We start from the raw sequence: 18,779 nt of genomic DNA, 5'->3' as shown, positions 1-18,779 counted from the left end.
CGGTTTTTTTTTAGCCTTCTCTTATAAACTTCCTCTATGGTGGTAAATGGTGGGAGTCAAATAAAATATATAGAAAAATATATAGAAAAAGCACAGATTAGATAAGGTTTGCATTTTAATGAGAATACACATTCTAGTATACTAGAAAGAACATTATTTTTCTACTTTATTTGAGAAGACTCCTGAAAATCTGATGAATTGTTGCAATTTTTTTCAAAAGCATTATTACTGCTGCATACTGTCTCTTTTCAAATATAGTCTAAGTGTTTTCCTTAAGGTAGCATGAAGAATCTGTACAGACTCTTCTCCCACTGGATTCAAGCTGAATTGCACCTATCTTCAGTGTGAACTGGGCAAGACACACTGCTAGAAGCTGAAAGTTGCTGAGCTCTCAACTTGTTGGCATACAGCTACCTGTCCCTTGAAATATCACAACTTGAGAACCTCATAGAAAATACAACATTCTATTAGTAGGAGAGTCTGCCCATAATACAGTGTTGTTAGAGAAAGTAATATCTAGTTAGACATGCAGTATTTCACATGCACAAACTCTGCAAATGAATAAAATCAGCACATGCTAAGGTTTCACAGAACAGGACTGTCACTGCTTTCGAATAAACAACAGTCAAGTGAGCACTAAGAATGAGGGAGCACAAACCTCCTGAAGTCTCAAATAAAGGCACTATTTGTAAACAGTAGGTGACATCCACAAAGAATTTAGTGCAGCTATCTGATACACCATGGTAAACCTGCACACAGATAATCCTGCACTAAGAGTCAGTATTGTGGATGAAAAAGTTCACTAACGTCATAAAGCTCACAACTGACAGAAGCTGTAGGAAGACTGTGGCATCACTGGTTGTGACCAAAGGGTAAGCAAACTGATCAATCTGTTATTCACCTCTATCAAGTATGCAGACTTAACACAGAAATCTGTGACACAGTCCTGAACAAAGGAAAGATGTACATTAACAGATGTTTTAGAATGTTAAATCATTCCAACATTATACCTCGCTACTATTGAGACTGTTTGTCTTAAAAAATGGCAACTGTCAAGATTTCTCAAAGTAATTTTGAAGGTATACACAAAAATATATATTCCTTCTGAACAAGAACAACTCTTTGAAATTATAAATAGAATCCCAGTTGAAAAAATTTCAGTGGAATTCCCCTCCTCTTACCTCTTTCTGCAACTTCGCTATGTGATGAGGTCCTAGATAGCTGACATTGTAAGCGTTCAATTTCTGCATCTTTGAGAGCTAATTGCTCCTGAAGCTGGGCTATCTCAGCCTGAGAGTAAAACAAATTCAGAATAACATGATTATGCGTTCTCTGTGATTTTTTTCTAGAAGATTTCTAAACGTAACACTACTTTGAATTAAGTTGTTTTCGCAGTTTGGGGCATTTCATAAACACTATACAACCTTATGCATTTCCTGGTGTTCTTCTACAATTCCTTTCACAGAAGCTCCATTTTACAGTACAATCAGCTCTCAGAGAAGAGAGGATTGTGAGACATGTAACATTTTCAAGGACTCATGTATGTAAAGAAAATACAACACTACAAGAAAGCTTTCAATACTACACTGCTGATCATGCAATATTGACTGTGATAGGGCAACTCCTGAGTTTTGCATGAAGACCACTGTAAGACAGCAAAGCAATTTTTTTTTCATATATTGTTTTTTATTCTAGTTACTACTTCATATAACTTGGGAAAAGTGATTCTTCAGCTTAAAATACAGTGACTCATCCCTTTTTTCTGTTTATGATAAAAACTGTCAATAGCATCCTTTACTACATCAGTAACTAAGTTAAGATTTTCTTCAGCAGCCTGTAGTCCTTTATACTGAATCATTGCATTTCCACCAGCAAAAGCATCAAGAACTTGCTTCTAGTTTAAAGAAAATAATTAAAATCCACTAATGTATGACTAGTCTTTCAAAATATTAAAATAAAGGCAGAAAAATGCAAGACACCGAATATCAGCTGGACAGGATAAAATATAGACTAAAATATGGACTAACACAAACTTTCTGTTTTTAAACCAAGAAAGAAGGAGGCAGCTGGATGGCAGGAAGAGTTCACCACAATCCTGCCTGCAGTCCCTCGTGGAACAGAGAAATCTGCCTTGTTGCATCTCTGAGGGGCTCCTACACTTTCCAGTGACTAATGTGCTTTTTATATCCAGTCATGGAAATACTCCAATTCCTCATCTAAGAAGCTGAAGCAACAGAAAGACAAAGCTGCAGACCTCTTAATACCAGATTTGGATACGCCTCTGCTGGTCTATTTGACCTCACAGTTCTCTTAATTATTCTCTTCTCTTCTAAATTTTTCATTCCTGTCATCTCTGCAATTATTTTTCTTCTTCCTCTCTTTTTCCCTGTACTCTTTTTCTCCCTTCCTATTCTGTAACTTCTCAATAAGTGCTACTATTCATTGTTATTTTTGCTCTGCTTCTACCCTTAATCTTCATGTGTCTTGGCAGCTGACCACATGCTGCTTAACAAAATATTTTCCTCAAGACTGTTCATTGCTGACACGTCAGAGGAGACATTTTCATGGATATAAGAGCTTTTAACTTAATAAATAAATAATAATTAAAATTAGAGCAAAACATCAATATTCATCTAAGAATTTTCAAAAGAAATGTTAATACAGAAAACAGCTATGTGTCATTTCTGGATCAAACTTTCAGCTATTACAATCACAACTCAGTTTAATAATTTAAAATGTTCTTCCACGATACAGCCACTCAGAAAAGTCAGTCATTCATACAAACAGTGATTACAGCACTGCATGTATGAAAGGTAACATGATGACAGAAGTGTTCCTTGGATCTAAAAAAGGGCTAAAAATTCAAAGTAACTAAAGCGTAACTGTTTAACAATGAGAATGTTCAACCAGAAAAAAAATTACTGGCAAAAATGGTCAAGTGTGTCATATTAAGTTCCTCTAGAATGGAAGGGACATCAAGGATCATGAGTCTCCAACCCTCTGCCACAGGCAGGGCCGCCAATATCCCTATTTAATACTAAACCAGGTTGCTGAGGGCCCTATCCAATCTGGTCTTGAACACCTCTAGGGACTGGGCATCCACAACCTCTAATAAAATTCCATGGTAAGCAATACTCATCCAATTTTGCATGTCTCTTCAGTCTAGAAAGCATATTCTGCAGAGACTTGTCACCATTACACAAAGCAGGTATCTTCCCAGAACAAAATGCCTTTAAAACACAAAAAACAAAACAAACAAAAAAAAACAACCACCAAAAAAACGAAAGTGTAGGAGACTGGAAACTGCAGGGAGGAGGGAGCAAAAGGCACAAAAAGAAGCTACAAAAACTGTTCTCCAAAATACTTAATACACAGACCAAGGAAACCCGGTTTTATAGTAGGCATTGACACTGTCACAAAAGTAAATGATGATCATCAGGAAGCGCGTATATCCCTTTCTAACTGAAGTAAGTCTGTCATTAGTAAGTGCTAAGCATTCTCCTTACTTTAGTTGCTTTTAATTTCCACTCATACTGATTTCTTTCATTTTCCAGTTCTTCCACTTTAATTTTGAGGTGTCTGAGTTCCTGTAGCAAACCCTGCAAAGGAAAAACAGGTAAATATAAGATTACTCAGGCAGATATTAATTCTCCATGGTTATGAATTAAAGATCATGTATTAACCATGTAGTAATGAACACTGAACTATCAGATAAAAAAACGGTGGTTTCGTCTAACCAGATAACAACTATTTTGAAAAGAGAGATTATTCTAAGGAACAGTTTTCTCTAATTCTCTATCAGAAATTACGAGCAAATTTCTTGGTCCTATTAAGGAAGACAGCTAACCTGGGGAAAGCTGACCTCAGAGAAAATGAGCCCACAGCTACAGTCTCATGCAGCATTAACTATTGTTTTTTACTTGTTTGCTTTTGCCACCATTTCAGAAAACAAGCAGAAGCATATGAAGCTCTAACGTGAGTTATTTCTATTAAAGTGACAGTCCAAAGGAACACTTAAGCTACTTACCAAGAAAAACAATTCAGACTACAAAATGCTTGTTTTTTGGCATTGAATGCCACACACGTATAGTGTGTGTATATGACTATCAATATACTACTTTCTGCATGGATGATTGCAACTTGGCAAACAGAGTTGCTGCAGACCAGAACTGCAGCAAATTCTTGTATATTCCTCTGACAAATTGTCCCTTCTCCCTTTCCACCAGCCATATCTTAGTGTTCACTCTTGAGGACAACACAGTGACGCACTGGAACAGGTTGCCCAAGGAGGCTGTGGACGTTCAATTCCTTGAGGCATTCAAGGCCGGGCTGGATGTGGCTCTGGGCAGCCTGGTCTGTTGGTCGGCAACCCTGCACACAGCAGGGGGGTTGAAACTACATGATTGTTGTGGTCCTTTTCAACCCAGGCCATTCTACGATTCTGTGATTCTCGATAGAACTTCGATGAGACCAATGAACTGAAGAACGGAAAAATTCGGAAGCAAAGCCACGTTTTGGAATCTTGTATACTACATGCATCACACAACCACAGTATTATCTTACTAATGATCATTGTGAATATTAAAAATGGACCTTTTAAAGCCAGATCAATATCATTCAACCTTCATTTTAAGCAGTTTATGCACAATAGCTTTTGTTTAGACATCTGGCATGATTTTGACCAAAAACAGCTAGGATCTCCAAAGTAAATTTAAGAACGCTTTTCTCATAACTGCTGATGTCAGTGTCGGTAAAAATGCATCAGATCTGCTATGTTACAGGCACAGGGAGATAGTTTTTATAGGATATACTTCAAATAGACTTACCTGAATGTGCATTTTATACCTGCGTTAAGCTTTTAGATATGCAGAAATGAATAATGATCAGCATTCAGAGGACTGGTTAGAGTGATGTTATTGTGAGGAAAGTTAACAAACTATCAAACCATGCTACACAGCAAACAAATCTCAGTGAAGGGAAAAATAAAAAAGGCAGAGAAGGAGAAAACCAAGCCAACCAACAAAACCACACCAGTAGCATCGGCCTACAAATAAGATGCAAATAATATAAAACCTGAGAGAGGTGATGGTTCTTATGGATATCTGTGTTTATGTAGATAAGAGTGCAATGATGACCAAATTTGTCCTAGTGACTGGGTAGAAGATAAGGGGGCAAGGTGTCTAGGTTTTTTTGTTTTTGTTTTAGTAAGTTTGACAACCACCTCTCTCTTACTCCTACTCATGAGAGTCAGAATGATTAATGTCACTAATTCACAACATAACCCTGGTTAACATAATTTAGTTTCTGCAAGAGAAGAGGCAATACACAGGCTGCTGCTAATGTATACCTCTTGTACATCACACTGAGAGCAATTCTTCCGGCTGACAGTCTCTACCACTGATGTTGGGCTAGACTGAGGACCATTAGGTGTCACACTGGATTTCCTATCTTGGGATTTTCTTTCTTGGATTCTACTATTAATTTCCAGCTGCAGTCTACACATCTGCTCCTGTAGCTCACTTATCAGGTTCACTACCGACTGAAAATATGGGAATAACAAAAAAAGACAGGTGAGAAATAAAAATGCAGACAATATGCAAAGAAAGTATTGGTACAGCTGCAGCACAGATTAATACAGAAGGAATATCAGAGGCAACCTAAAAAGACAATGTGTTCCCTTTCTGGTAAAACCTGAGAATGAGCTTTGTATAGAACGACAGATTAAATAGAACGGAATCTATATTCCAGACCAATACATGACTTCTCATTTCTTCCAAGTGAATTAAATTTAATGAGATTAATCCATCTCCCACAGGAGTAAAGAAGTTTTTAATGGACAAAAGACAAAGTGTATATACACATTTTTATTCTTCATTATCATACATATAAATCTTGTTGTAATCCCAACTCTGCTGATTCAGTAACTTCAAAGCTGCAGTGCCAGAGCATAAACTGCAAGAACCGGGCACTGCTTCAACCAGGTTAAGTATTGAATTATTCAATCTCAAGCTGCACCAGCAACAACAGACTACTTCAAATATTCACAAAGATTCTCTTTCAAAAGCTTACATGTAAGTTAGCTAAAATAAATTTACATCTATTAAATATTTTTGAAAAGCACTGTGCTTAAAATGAAATTCAGAATAGCAGCTGCAAATATTTCCCTTCCTGCATATCACTCTGAGCCAGGCTCACAACATTTGATGCTCAACTTTTCTCATCCAACAAATCTTTTACGCACCTAAATGAGGATTAAACTCCTTAAAAAAAACCCAAGAAGTTTAGTTGGTGCACTTGGCTCCAGCACACCAACTCTCTAGCATCCAGTGTTTTATAGGCTGAGATGCTTTTCCAGGGCTATTCAGTTAAGAAAAAGATAGTTTATTTCATATGAGCTCACCTAGACGTAACTACATCCCTTGTATTTTCAGTACTGCCACTTCGCAGCAACACAGGATATTGGTGAGGAGTGCATCCCTGCAGCTAATCCATCCTCTTAGCAGAGCACTGCAAAGCAGAACACTTTTCATACTTGCTGCATGTATAATTTAAATGCTATCCACAATCCTTTCATCTTCCATGCTTTGAATTTGTTTTCTCTTCTGTCGTCATCTCCACACTCAGACACCTCACTGAGGAGCAGAGTCCTTGTGGTACATATCTATCTCCTTTCTTTTAAGCACCACTTGTCTTTGTCAGAAAGCGCCATTAAACAATTTGTTAAGCCACTGGTCAAACAAGATGCACAGACTGGTAATTGCTCTGGTTGTAGCACAGTGAGAGAGTTCAGAACCGCAACTACTGCTGCTACTTTTCTGCCTCATGTTCACGAAAGCAATGGGAAACTCTCTGCATCTACACAGTCTTCTTTCAGGGAACACCTGACAGCATAGAAGTGGCAGAAAACTTTATTCTTCACTGGGATACCTTAATCTTTTCCATAAGCCTAACTCCAGAGGCAATGTATGTCTCACAGCTGTTTTCAGTTTCCAGATAAAAATGTCTCCTTTTTTGAGATTCTTTCACAGCATGATAAATTATTAATATTAAAAACCCTGTCTTAAACTTGATTCAGTTGAGGCAGCACAATCAACTCCACAGTGCTGTGCTGTGTCAAAGACCAGAAAGAATTACTTGGCTCGCTGACTCAAATTTCTCTGAAATGGCAAGTAATTGTGCACTAGGTATTTATATCAGAAGTGTCCACACAACAGCCATAACACGGTTTCCAACAGCATATAGCAAACTTCAGATCCTCAGCACAAAAAACCCAAACCCCACAAAACTTACCACATTAAAATAAAATATAGGAGGAGAGAATAAGGCCTGTTAGCAAGTTGAAATGGGCACTTATTCTTGAGGCCTCCTGATAGCAACAGGTCATCTCTATTGCCCATGTTTGGGTAAGGCAAGCTGCAGATAATCGCTTGATCACTTGGGCTGCAGATAATCACTTGATCGTGTTGCTCTCTCAAAACTTGCAAACACTGAGGAAACTTATTTCTAAGATTTCTAAGTTTCCTCAGGTAAGAGAAGTTACACAAATGCCCTCGGGTGGGATCTCAGAAACCTTCACAGCAGACAAGACAACATTATTCCACATACAGGGAATTCAAGTGACAAAGGCAGGAGTGAGACCATCCACTTACAAGTAGCTATTCTCTTGGCTCCTGTGTTATAACTAAATGCCATTATAAATTTAGCATGTGCATTTGAAGAGCCAAAGACAAGTGGCATTCAGACCTGAAATTAATACCTTTGAGAGCCAGATACTCAAACTCTTTGCTGCTAACTAAAACTAAACCACAGCTGCATAAGATAAACAGAAATGAATCTGATTAAGACTCATTAATATTTAGAAAAATATCTTAATTTGCTTTGTTTCTCCTCAAACCAACCAGAAAAATAATTATATGGATAAATTCTATGTGACTGGAAACAGCTGCTGTGAAATGAACTGACACAAAATTAAGAGTACAAAGGAAGTATGTTTTACCTGACTTGTTTCACAATTTCACATCTTGTTTTAAACTTTTATTAACTTGCTATCATACTCAGAAATGGCAGTCAACCATAAATTATAATTAACGGGCACCTTAACATTGTTTGAGTTCAAGATGCCTCCGTAACACGTGGTAGGGTGAAAGCAGTACTATTCTGATAGTAAGAAAACTATGAAATCACTGTTCTGCTCACCTCTGTCAATCCTAATCTTAGTCTTGAAAGCAGCAACCAGCCAACTGCACATAAGAGAAAGGCTCTGTCACCGACAGCTTCGTCCCACTTGTATAAAAGTATTAATTGCAATTTCATTTGACATATTAGACACTGAAAGAGCCTGTTGAAGTAGCCACAACACTCAGAGATACAATTACAGGAAGATTAATTTCATTCAGCCACTATCAGTTTGGAGAACAGTGTCACCCAAGAAATTAGGTTACCCCAGATTCTTTGCTTACTTAAGAATAGATTACTCACTTGAAAGTCATAGCGAGGCAGTGAAGGCTCAGAATGAATTTCAAATGACACTAAAGGCATGAAACATAAGCAGCATTTGCAGTCCAATAGTATTAAGAAAATATAATAATAAATTTCACTGTGATGTTTGAAACCATGGTTGTATTGAGAATTAACAAAATATAATTAAAAAAATAATAGTAAAGGGAGCTGAAGTTGACAGAGTAAAGCATTAGAACTCAAGTAAGCATTCAGTTGAACCCCCTGTTTATCTTGAAAAATTGGATTACTATTTACTTATGGCAATCTGAAATAAATGTATAAAAGAGTTCAACAAGCAAACTGAAAATGCTTTTTATTTCTTACAGTTTTAGTTATAAGACTCATTTTCCTTGCTTTGTATATGTAGGCTTGCAACTTTCAATAGGCCAGAAATCTAATCACTTCTCGGGGCAATCAATAATTCATAGAATACTTAACACAATGATTCTCAACTTTTCCATTAGGTTAGGATCCTTTTCCATCTCAAGAGGGCATTTCCTATCACTTAAAAATACAACAAAGGCTTCCAGACCAATAAAACTAAACTTCCATCCGAGGAGGCTACACGTCCTGCTGCAGTAGCAGAAGAATTTCACAGATCACAGACTCACCTTCATCACAGCCCCAGACCTACTCAGCACTTAGAAATACTGTCAATGCAAATGCACTGAAGAGCTTTGTTGCTTTCCAGGAATTAGGCTGACTGTGGATATCCTGAACTAATTCAAACAGCTTCTTCCTGGTATTCAACATGTAATGGGAAGTGCTAAAGGCCTCTCAGAAAGATAGCAGCTGAAAACAGGCTCCCACCTGTAGCAAGTACATGTTGCACAGACCTTTTTAGATTTCCAGGTAGTATGACACTGCTCAGGCCTTCCGTACACAGGACACTAATAATTATGGGTGAAAGAGCATGAGAAGGCCATGGATAGCAAAAACAGCAGCTGGTGCCTCTCTGGCTTGCAAACTGCCAGAAAATGCTCTCTGTAAGCAATCTTTGGATCTCTAAACAAAACTTCAGAGCACAACTAAGTCAAAAAACAAACACACCCAAACTTATGTCACTGCAGGTAAATAACTTAGAAGAATACTTGATAAATGTCTATTAACATTACAGAGAGCAATCTGTTTTCTAACACCGCCTGCATTACAGTTTCTTTTAAGGCAACATGGAACAAAGTCTTTTTTCAGTTATTGAAGCATAAATCTTGGCCAACGCACAGCCCTACTAATCCTTCCCTGCCAGGTAACCCTACCAGTTTATGTGGTCTCTCTACAGGAGATGGCACTTCATCTGAATTACTGTCTTCCATAATCCGTTACCTCTCCAGTTCCCACCTGCTGCTCACTACACAGAGGTTTCAATGGAACTGTGCTCCATCAAAAAAATAGACGTTCATTTTATTCCCATTTCATACTCTCTTCCTTAGCTAACACAGTGAAAAATAAAGCTGCATTGATATCCTGAACTTTCCAGTTCTAAAGGAGAAAAATGACTAGAATTTCTTCCAGTGCAAGTGATTTCCACCCCCCGCCCCACTAAATATTTGTTATGTAAACACCAGGGAAAGGGATTATTTGAGGAAAATACCCTGCTCCTTGCCTGTCTCTCCCAACAACGATGAATACATTAAAATTACTGAGGGCCTCTGCATACAATTTTCTGTACCATTCCTGATACTGCTAAACTTACAGTCTTCTCTGTCAAGAAAACATGGAAATAGATTCAATAGGCTTCAAACAGCCATGCCTGTGGAAAGGAAAGAGTTAAGTGAAAAAAAAAAAACAGTATGCTGCTGGAATGGACTTTGTGTCTTGATTAAAGCCAAACAGCAAGCTCTGAAACATAATGAGAGAGGAAAAGAAACCACATCCCAAAAATGCATAATCATATTCCTCACTGAATTCACAGGACCAAGAGTACAGATCGGGCTCTAAGAACGAGAGGAAACTGCATGCTGTTTCCAGACCAGCAGATGTATGACCAGAGACAGAGGACAAAAAAATAATGAAAAAGAAAGAAGCAAGAAGCTCACCTCAGCTTTGTTCTGTTTCTCTTCGTATTCACTCTGTTCCTTTTCCATGCCAACAAGCTTAATCTTCAAGTCGGAAACTTCAGCCATTAAATCTAATTTCTGAGTCTCTAGTGATGTTCGACTTAGCAGCTCCTGAAAGCAAAACAGAATATTTTCCCAAGTTATTTTCATTTAAACACTGACAGAATGCTGCATGATTTGCTGGCAAACTTATAGGTCTCTACCCCTTTGTTTACACTTTCAATACAAAAGCAAAATGGTTCTCTTCTTCAAAAGCCACAATCACTACTACTTTACCATGCAAAAAGTGCTTAACACTGCAAGTAGAAAAAGTAGCTAAGAGTTCAGAGTGATCAACTAGTTCACATGAAAGCAAATTTCTGTCTCCCTCTCCTCCTGTTGTATATACTCTGAACTGTTTGAACTCTGTTTCTCAAACTCTGCAGTTATTTTCACCTACATGTTCTCCTGTGTTAATCACTAAACCACTGTCCTCCTCCTCACTTCAACACAATGTCTGGCACAGAGTCAATCCCTGTGCAAAACACAAAATCAGAAAACAGTACTAAGGCTGAACTAACACAAGGCTACATAATGCCATAAAGACCGTCAGATGACACATTACAGAATGACTGACTACTTTCTAAAACACTCAGACTAAGCCATGTTTTAGTATTATAATGCAAAGTTCTATAACATTTTATCACGTGTTATTCAGCACAGGATGTACTGAAGCACAAGCACTGAACCAAAACCGAGTACCAGTGGTAAGCAACATTTCTGCTGTCAAGCTAACAGTACTTGAAAAGTTAATACTGTATAGCAGTTAGTAACTTCACAAGAATACTAACTTTGGAGGGAACAGTACTGAATGAGAAATGGTGTGACATAAATGGAACCTAAGTGCAATGTCTAAACTGACTAACATCATAAGCTAGAAAACAACTGACCATGCTTGTGTGTCCTGAGCTCAGTTTTCAGATTGCAGAAATACTTGGTGGAGACGATATCACCGTCTTTGGAAAACATTCCACATTCACCTTTATTGCAACTTTCAGTTTCCAAGAAAGCCAAAACCAGAATACACTATCCAAAATTGCCTCTCTTGGTCTCTAATTTCAAAATGAGAAATCCATTCAGAACTTTAAGTCTTACAGAACATTCAATACCTAACTTTCCAAGTGCCTAACTTCTTCTGTAAAAGATCTTAGGTTTCAGAATAGAGGCAGGTTGCTCCCAAAGCCACAGAATGTGTCTTGTCCTTCACATCACTGTTGCTGCTGCTCAGATGCACCACCCACTGCACCTTACTTTGCCAACATCCACCATTTGATCTCCATAAACATTCAGCCAGTGTTGACGAACATCAGTCAGTACCAATTTTTTTTTTCATGGAAGAATTCAGTAACACACTTGTGCTCCTCCTGCACTACCATGTCAGACACCATTCTGTCAGACTGTCCCTCTGCTGCCATCTGTCACACAGCAACAACCTCTACTATCATCCCACCAAAATCCGCCTCTGACGTCATGAGCCAACGTAATAAAATAGAAGGCATTTTTAGAGCACTCTTCATATATACTAATTTTTAGCTTGTTTTGTATTTTTAATTAGATGGTAATCCATAACTGACATTGATGTTTTGGTCATATTAAGCATACTGACAAATTTCAGCAGATTCCACTTTGGATTACATGGAAAGTGATTTAGAATTTGCATAGTTATTCTGGATCTGTACTAATGCTACTGAGAGTTCAGGAGCTGCCCTTTTGATCAGCACCCTTCTCTCATGTCTTCCTTTTACCAAGCTGTGTAACATGTTGTATACCATCCTCTGGAGCCAAGGAAGCCACAAACCTTATTTTAAAAATGATGCCGTTAAAGATCACTTGGAACCCAAATCCGCTTTACATGTAAATTGTTTTAGTCTGCTGGGGAATACTGCCCAAATTAGAAATGGTACTGAACTCGCAACTGCATTACAACACCAGTTATCTAAGCCACCCACTATTCCCAGTGTCATGCCCACTCCTGCTGACACTGACAATGGGATTTGTGTATGGGTGGAAAAATAAACAAATGTAACCCACCCTCACCTTTTTTTTTTTTTTGACCTTGAACAGAATAAGTTAAGTAACAATCAAGATCATTCAGTTCTAAAAATCAGTCACCTAGTGAAATCCCAGAGCTAGCTAAATTCTACTAATATGATTTCAAACACAATTATAAAACAAACAAACAAACAAAACCCTTAACATTCCAGAATACAGGACTACATCTCCACTATCTTGGACAAATTCCAGAGGAATATTCCAGCCCAGACTGGAATGGGCTCTGTGCAGCTGGTAACACAGAAGACTTGTAGAGATTAATATACAGCTGAGATATAAATGAGAATTTGTATATGGAAATAGGGACAAAACATCAAAGAGACTGGCAGGATGGGGTGACTTTAGCCTCACTGACAGGCTCTATTCACTGTTGAACTGAAATAACATTTAGACTACTCCTTTTTTTTCTTTGACATTGATGTAGCATTTGATGATGCAAGGGGAAGATTTCTTAATAAGTCAAGGAGACAGCATCCATCTAGACATTTTCAACAACAGAGCTCCTTTGAGGTACTGTCTGGTATTAATGCTTAGTTTTTCAATAGACTCCTAAATTAAATTTGTTTGTGCAACAAAGAGTAATACCTCAGTCCTCTCCTGAGTTCCATAGCTCCATGTGAACGGTAAGGTGCTACCTGGGATGACTGAGCATGAAGGCAGCTTCTATTTATTGATTTTTTTTTTTAACTCAAAATCTTAGTTTGTTCTGAAGATGGACGATTGGATCCTCATCTCGTGTAAACTGGCATAAATCTCTTGCCTTAAAATAGACAAAATAGCTAGCTATCCCTGGTTTGTTTTCAGTGGATTTACACTGATTTAAAACAGCTGACAATTTATCTTGCATCTAGAGTGCCTAACTTTTGCTTTGAAAGAAAGTGCCATTTTAAGTAACTGTCCCCTCTTGAAATGGATAGAACATCTGGAAGCAATTATTTTCCTCTTCAAGCAGATGCTCAGAGAGAACAACTCATTAGAGAATGTGACCCATTTTGCTACAGAGAAATTATAGTGTATTTCAGTGGTAAGATGCAACATGAAGCCATCCAGAATAAATATGAATTGAAAGAAAAGAAAATACAAATTTAAGTTATTGGTTTTAAAGCAAAATAAAGATAATGTAAGAGAGGGAAAATTGTAATTTGGCTGTAGTAGCTTTAGGAGGATCTTAAAGATCAAACATATAGAACAGAAACAGAATGTATACTACGAAACCTTATGTATAATAAGCATGTTACTTGTTTTTCATTTAGTAAGTACTGTAAGTATAATTTATTTCCCTGTAGTTCTTTTTTTGAAAAATCAACTTGAAAAATTAAGGAAAAAACTATTTTAGAGTAGGACAGTCACAAAGATGGTTTTGCAGAACCTGCAATCTGTGTATATCAGATGGATCAATGCCAAACTACTTCCAAACAACTGTATTTTTAAAATTCACACTGTATATTTTTTATTTAATCATGCTTTTTTTTTTTTTCAATATTCTCAGTGAAACTGAAGCATGTAATATGTGTCACTTTCAGATTTTGTTGGCTTGGAAATACATATTTCTCATAAAGCTGCTTATAAAATTTAACATCATAGAAAATAACTTAGAAAGAAGCACTGCTCTGCTCTAGGCTGTCTGTTGCAAGCACAGTAAATTACAGAATATTTAGCAGTCTCCAAAACAGAAAAAAAGGATCAGGCTACACTGATTCATAAATCATAAATAAGATTTTAGTCAAGAGGACAAAAAGCACCCCAAAATCCCATTTTGCACTTGTACAAAATACAACAGTCAAAAATGTCTTAATTCTCATATTCATTAAAGCAGCCGAGAGAGAGAGAGAGAGAGAGAGAGAGAGAGAGGCAGACCCACCTACCTGGTAAGCAAAATTCAGCAAGAACCACTGCCAGAGAAGACCGTACTTTTTGAGTGCTGTGTGTCAGCTGTGGTGGAAATAAGATATTTAACTGAAAACACAGCTGACAGCAACGTACGTGTGTAATTGCTATGAAATGGTGCAAGTCAGTAGCCGAGAGTGAATTACAGCCCTCCAATTCATCGTTTGTCTATTATATAGTTAAGCAACAGAAAGAATTTCCCAGCGCACTGACGGTTTGAACAGTCCTTTGCGTACATCTGACAATCAGATGTGCCTGTAGCTGTTAAATAGCAAAATGGTGTATTGCTCACCTGTATAGATAAGCTGCACTTGAGAGCACGCTCTAAAAATCTCAAGCCTTCTAACTAGAGCAGCACAGAACACATTTCAAACTCTGAAACACTAAGCCAGCAGCTGGCAAGAAGTTACTGCATGTTATAAACAAGTGCTGAAATTCATTTAAGATCAGATAACTCAGGCAATTGAAAGCTGAAGGAATGAACCTTGCCAGCCAGCAAAGTTCCTGAGAAGCAAACAGATATATACCAGATTTGAACTGTGCAAAAAAGATAGGATTCTTGCTTCTTCAAGTACAAGACAACAGAAAACCAGAATAGGTTCACGTCAAAACACACTGAATTCAAGTTTTTACTCTTTTATAGCTCCTCCTTGCATTCCTTTAATCCAGTGTTTTTTAAAAAGAGTCTCCACTGTGCCTCACCAAGTCTTTGTCTAGCACACATTCACCTGCTATGTACACCCAGGTAGAAGCTGGCCATAAAATTACATCAGAGAGGAGGAAAGCACTGAAATTAACTCCTGTTTGCATTTAATAATTTCAGTTTCCATGTGTTTAAGACAGAAAGAACCCTAAGGCCAAGTCCTTTGTACTCCGCAACAGAATTTACTTGATGGAAGACAATTAGGTTTATGCAATGCAGCCATCTGACCGGTCCTTCAGGATTTGGTGCAGGTCTGATATAAGACAGACACTGCCACACAGATCAGTATTTTGGCAAAATAAACATAGAACTTCAATGGCAACAAGTATCTGTTAAACCAATCAAGTGCAGAACAGAAATAGCAAAGAGTGTTTTTACTTGTGGTAATTACTATACCAAATGCACGCAAACTGTGGAGGTGAAATCTCTAAGTGCAGACTTTTCAAACTGAACTAGCACAACTGACAAGAGCAACAACACTAATTTCAAAGCACCGGTGCATTTACATTATGCATGGCTGGTGCTTTCTGATATGGGCCAATATAAGCTACTTCATAGAGCAAAATTTACTTTTGCTTTCCAATCACGTTCCACAATTTGTATACAGTACAAATATATTAGAAATGGATTGTCATAGTATAAGTATTTTTTTTAAAGATAATTCTAGAAATAGGATTGTTTTTTATTATTAGAGACAAATTCTTCTCTATCTAAGGTGCAAGGGAGCTAACAATTCACACAGCAGTTCCATATCTTTTACAAGCTTGATGGTAAGACTTGATGGCAAAATTGGAAGGTAATTCAGAGAGACCAAACTGGGGTCTTGTTCCCAGACAGCCTCCAGAAAGTTTTCTCTTATCTTTGAGTATGACTGAAGGACAAGGAAACATTTTTCTTACAGCATAATACAAGGATACCTAAGGACTGATATCAAGTTTTGCCATTAACTTTCACAAGACAATCCTACTTTGTTTTAAAGAAATTGCAAATGTCTTCAAGACAGAAAACGTTGTTTCTTAGAGTCTGTAGTAGTGCAAGTATTCTTAGGTAAGCAAAATGTTGAGTTTGATACTGTAGTATTACAAGTCAGGGAAACATACAGGTGATATTTTCTTCAGCTGCAGCTCTATAAACAGCTAGGTCAAATGAGCATCCACACCTACCTTGACCTCTTTTGTGAGCTGGTTCAATTCAGTAACACAGAGGAAAAAAACACAACAAAGAAAAGACGAACATCCTCTTCTTTTTATAACCCTCCTTGCTTTCTATCCAGTCACTGGGTCAAAATTATGAAAAATTATGAAAGTGAATACAAAAAAAATTGTAGAAGCACATGGACAGGGACAAGAAAAAGAGCAGAATGTTGAAGCTTTTTTTTTTTTTTAGTAGGAAACTGCTAGATAATATCAACTAATTTCCTCTGTGCTTTCAGTAAGAACTATTGCTCCCTCCTCTTAGAGAGATGAAGAATCACAATTTCCCCCGAAGAACCTGCAATCTCTGTTGCTGCTATTCAGCATTTAAGATGCCCACTCTAAATGCTGAACAACCGTTTTATGTAATTCAGATAAAGTTTGTTCTAGCTGCATTTGAAAAGTTGCCATGATAGCTTTGTAGCTGAGTTCAAAACAACTGCATAAATCATAAGCCAGAAGGATTTTAGCCAGTAACCCCACCCGTACAAAGTGGGCAAGTCTCTGCTAGCATAGATTTAGCAAAAACTATTTTGCAGGGGAGAGTTGCACACCCTTCTGTTCTGGTACCACCAAATATCTTGTTATGTAACTTCATTAAATTATCTGAATAAAGTGCATTAGTCTTTAGTGTAGCATTTTGGGGGCAGAATTTTGTAACATTTCTTATAGTTCCCAAATTCAAAAGATATGGCTATCCTGGACTCATGTATACTGCTTCCCAAATAAGTAAATATGCTGTGCCTACTTATACTATATACTGCAGTTAGCCTAGTTATATAAAAAAAAACCAAAAACACATTAAACACATGGCAACGAAAGGCAATTATTTTCATTCATTTTCCCATTTAGAAGCAGCAGTTGACTTAAGTTCACAAAGGTAAGAATCAATGTAGTTCAATAGATTCTAAAAAAACAAGCAGATCCAAGTAAGATTGGATTTACAATGCACCTCAAGAGAATAACCGAAGTCTTCCTGGAAAGCAGGACTATCTATACCCATAGTTAAGACTGGATGATTATTTCTTATTACAAACAAGTTAGTTTACTGTAAAAATAAATACAGTTTGATTGCCCTTGAAAGACCAGAAAGAAGCTTTTTTTTTTTTTTTTTTTTTTTTTTTTTTTTTAACTGGAAAAACGTAACATCAACATTAATATCTTTCATTTATTTGCTAACTACCACAGGCTTTTGTACAGAACACGGGAAACTTTTGGCTAACAAGATCTCGTTTAGATTAAAACAGGAACTTTCTACACTCTACTCCATCTTCCTGAAGTTTGAAAACATTTCCATAATTTAAGTAGTTACTGTTCTTTGAATTTCACTTCAGATATCTAAATTAAACATATCTGCCGGTTATATTTTCTAAAATGTCCTCTCCCTCCTTTAAGTAAAGCATAAAACTTTTCTCAGTTGTAAGCATTTGGGGTTGCAACAGTTGTGTGGGGTTGCAACAGTTGTGTGAGACCAATTTTGTTTTCTTTTGATGAAGAGCTTTAACTGCTCTTCATTTAGGATACACATTTACCAGATGGAACACTACATCCTGCACTTTCCTGGTCTAGATTTTAAAGGCTTTTTATAGTTTTAAATTTATTTTCAATATCCATGTACTGTATTACCAGCAGATTATCTGCATATGTAGTAACTTGTCTTGATAGAGACTCAAGACTGCACGTGGAAAGTTCTTTCATGTCCACAGACTTGTCAGCTCCGCAGTAACATGAAATGTAAGACACTTATTATTCATTCATTCTCCTCAATATATACCATGAAACAACAGCAATGAATTAAACCACGTGGCTTGAAATTATTGATTGAAATATTGAAAATTATCTTCATATACTTTTTGATTTTTCAAAAATAAAGGAAAAGCTCCTAAATAAAGCAAAAATCATTAAAGAACCAACTTTGATAGAATAATTCATTTCAATGCACTAATTGTTCAGCTTTAAAGATATAGAAAAACTGAAACTATTTAAGTAAGACAACTTAATTCTATAACTGCTACATACAGTAGGTACTCATAACCTGTCTAACCAGTTACTCAACCACATCCAAATTTAGTTCGTCAGCACAGTACAAACAATACACAATAGTTTCATTTTACATGCTGCCACATACGGCATTATGCAACCAGCCAATAAAACATTTCTGCAACGGGAAAACAAAGAAATATTTATTGCAAAAAAGTAGTTTGCAAAGTAGCAAGAACACAATAAAAAGAGGCAATTCTTTTTCTGTTTTCTCTTGCTACCAAAGGCACTCCCACATGCAGGCAAACAGAGAATGTACGTTCTCATCTTTCTCAAAGGAGATTATGCAAAAACCTTTCCAATCTAGCT

The 18,779-nt window shown here is 37.1% G+C and overlaps 1 protein-coding gene across 12 annotated transcripts in view; it reads right to left on the bottom strand.

Annotated features, from left to right (window-relative positions):
• PPFIBP2 (PPFIA binding protein 2) overlaps positions 1–18,779 on the bottom strand; it is a 99,715-nt gene that overhangs the window by 23,147 nt on the left and 57,789 nt on the right. For 7 of the 12 annotated variants that reach the window (XM_048948928.1, XM_048948927.1, XM_048948931.1 and 4 more), the window contains 5 exons: positions 10,536–10,667; positions 5,348–5,539; positions 3,507–3,599; positions 1,182–1,290; positions 2–34 (listed from right to left, as the gene is read on the bottom strand). In XM_048948928.1, the coding sequence (XP_048804885.1) occupies positions 2–34; positions 1,182–1,290; positions 3,507–3,599; positions 5,348–5,539; positions 10,536–10,667 (559 nt within the window). Of the gene's footprint in view, position 1; positions 35–1,181; positions 1,291–3,506; positions 3,600–5,347; positions 5,540–10,535; positions 10,668–10,832; positions 14,481–14,826; positions 18,764–18,779 lie in introns of those variants that run through there. The other 5 variants (XM_048948930.1, XM_048948934.1, XM_048948939.1 and 2 more) reach the window with 4 other exon arrangements.

This window comes from Lagopus muta, chromosome 6, assembly GCF_023343835.1.
Source record: "Lagopus muta isolate bLagMut1 chromosome 6, bLagMut1 primary, whole genome shotgun sequence".
NCBI classification, from domain to species: Eukaryota; Metazoa; Chordata; class Aves; order Galliformes; family Phasianidae; genus Lagopus; species Lagopus muta.
Note: the sequence above shows the minus strand (reverse complement) of the source record. Positions and strands in the feature narration are given on the sequence as shown.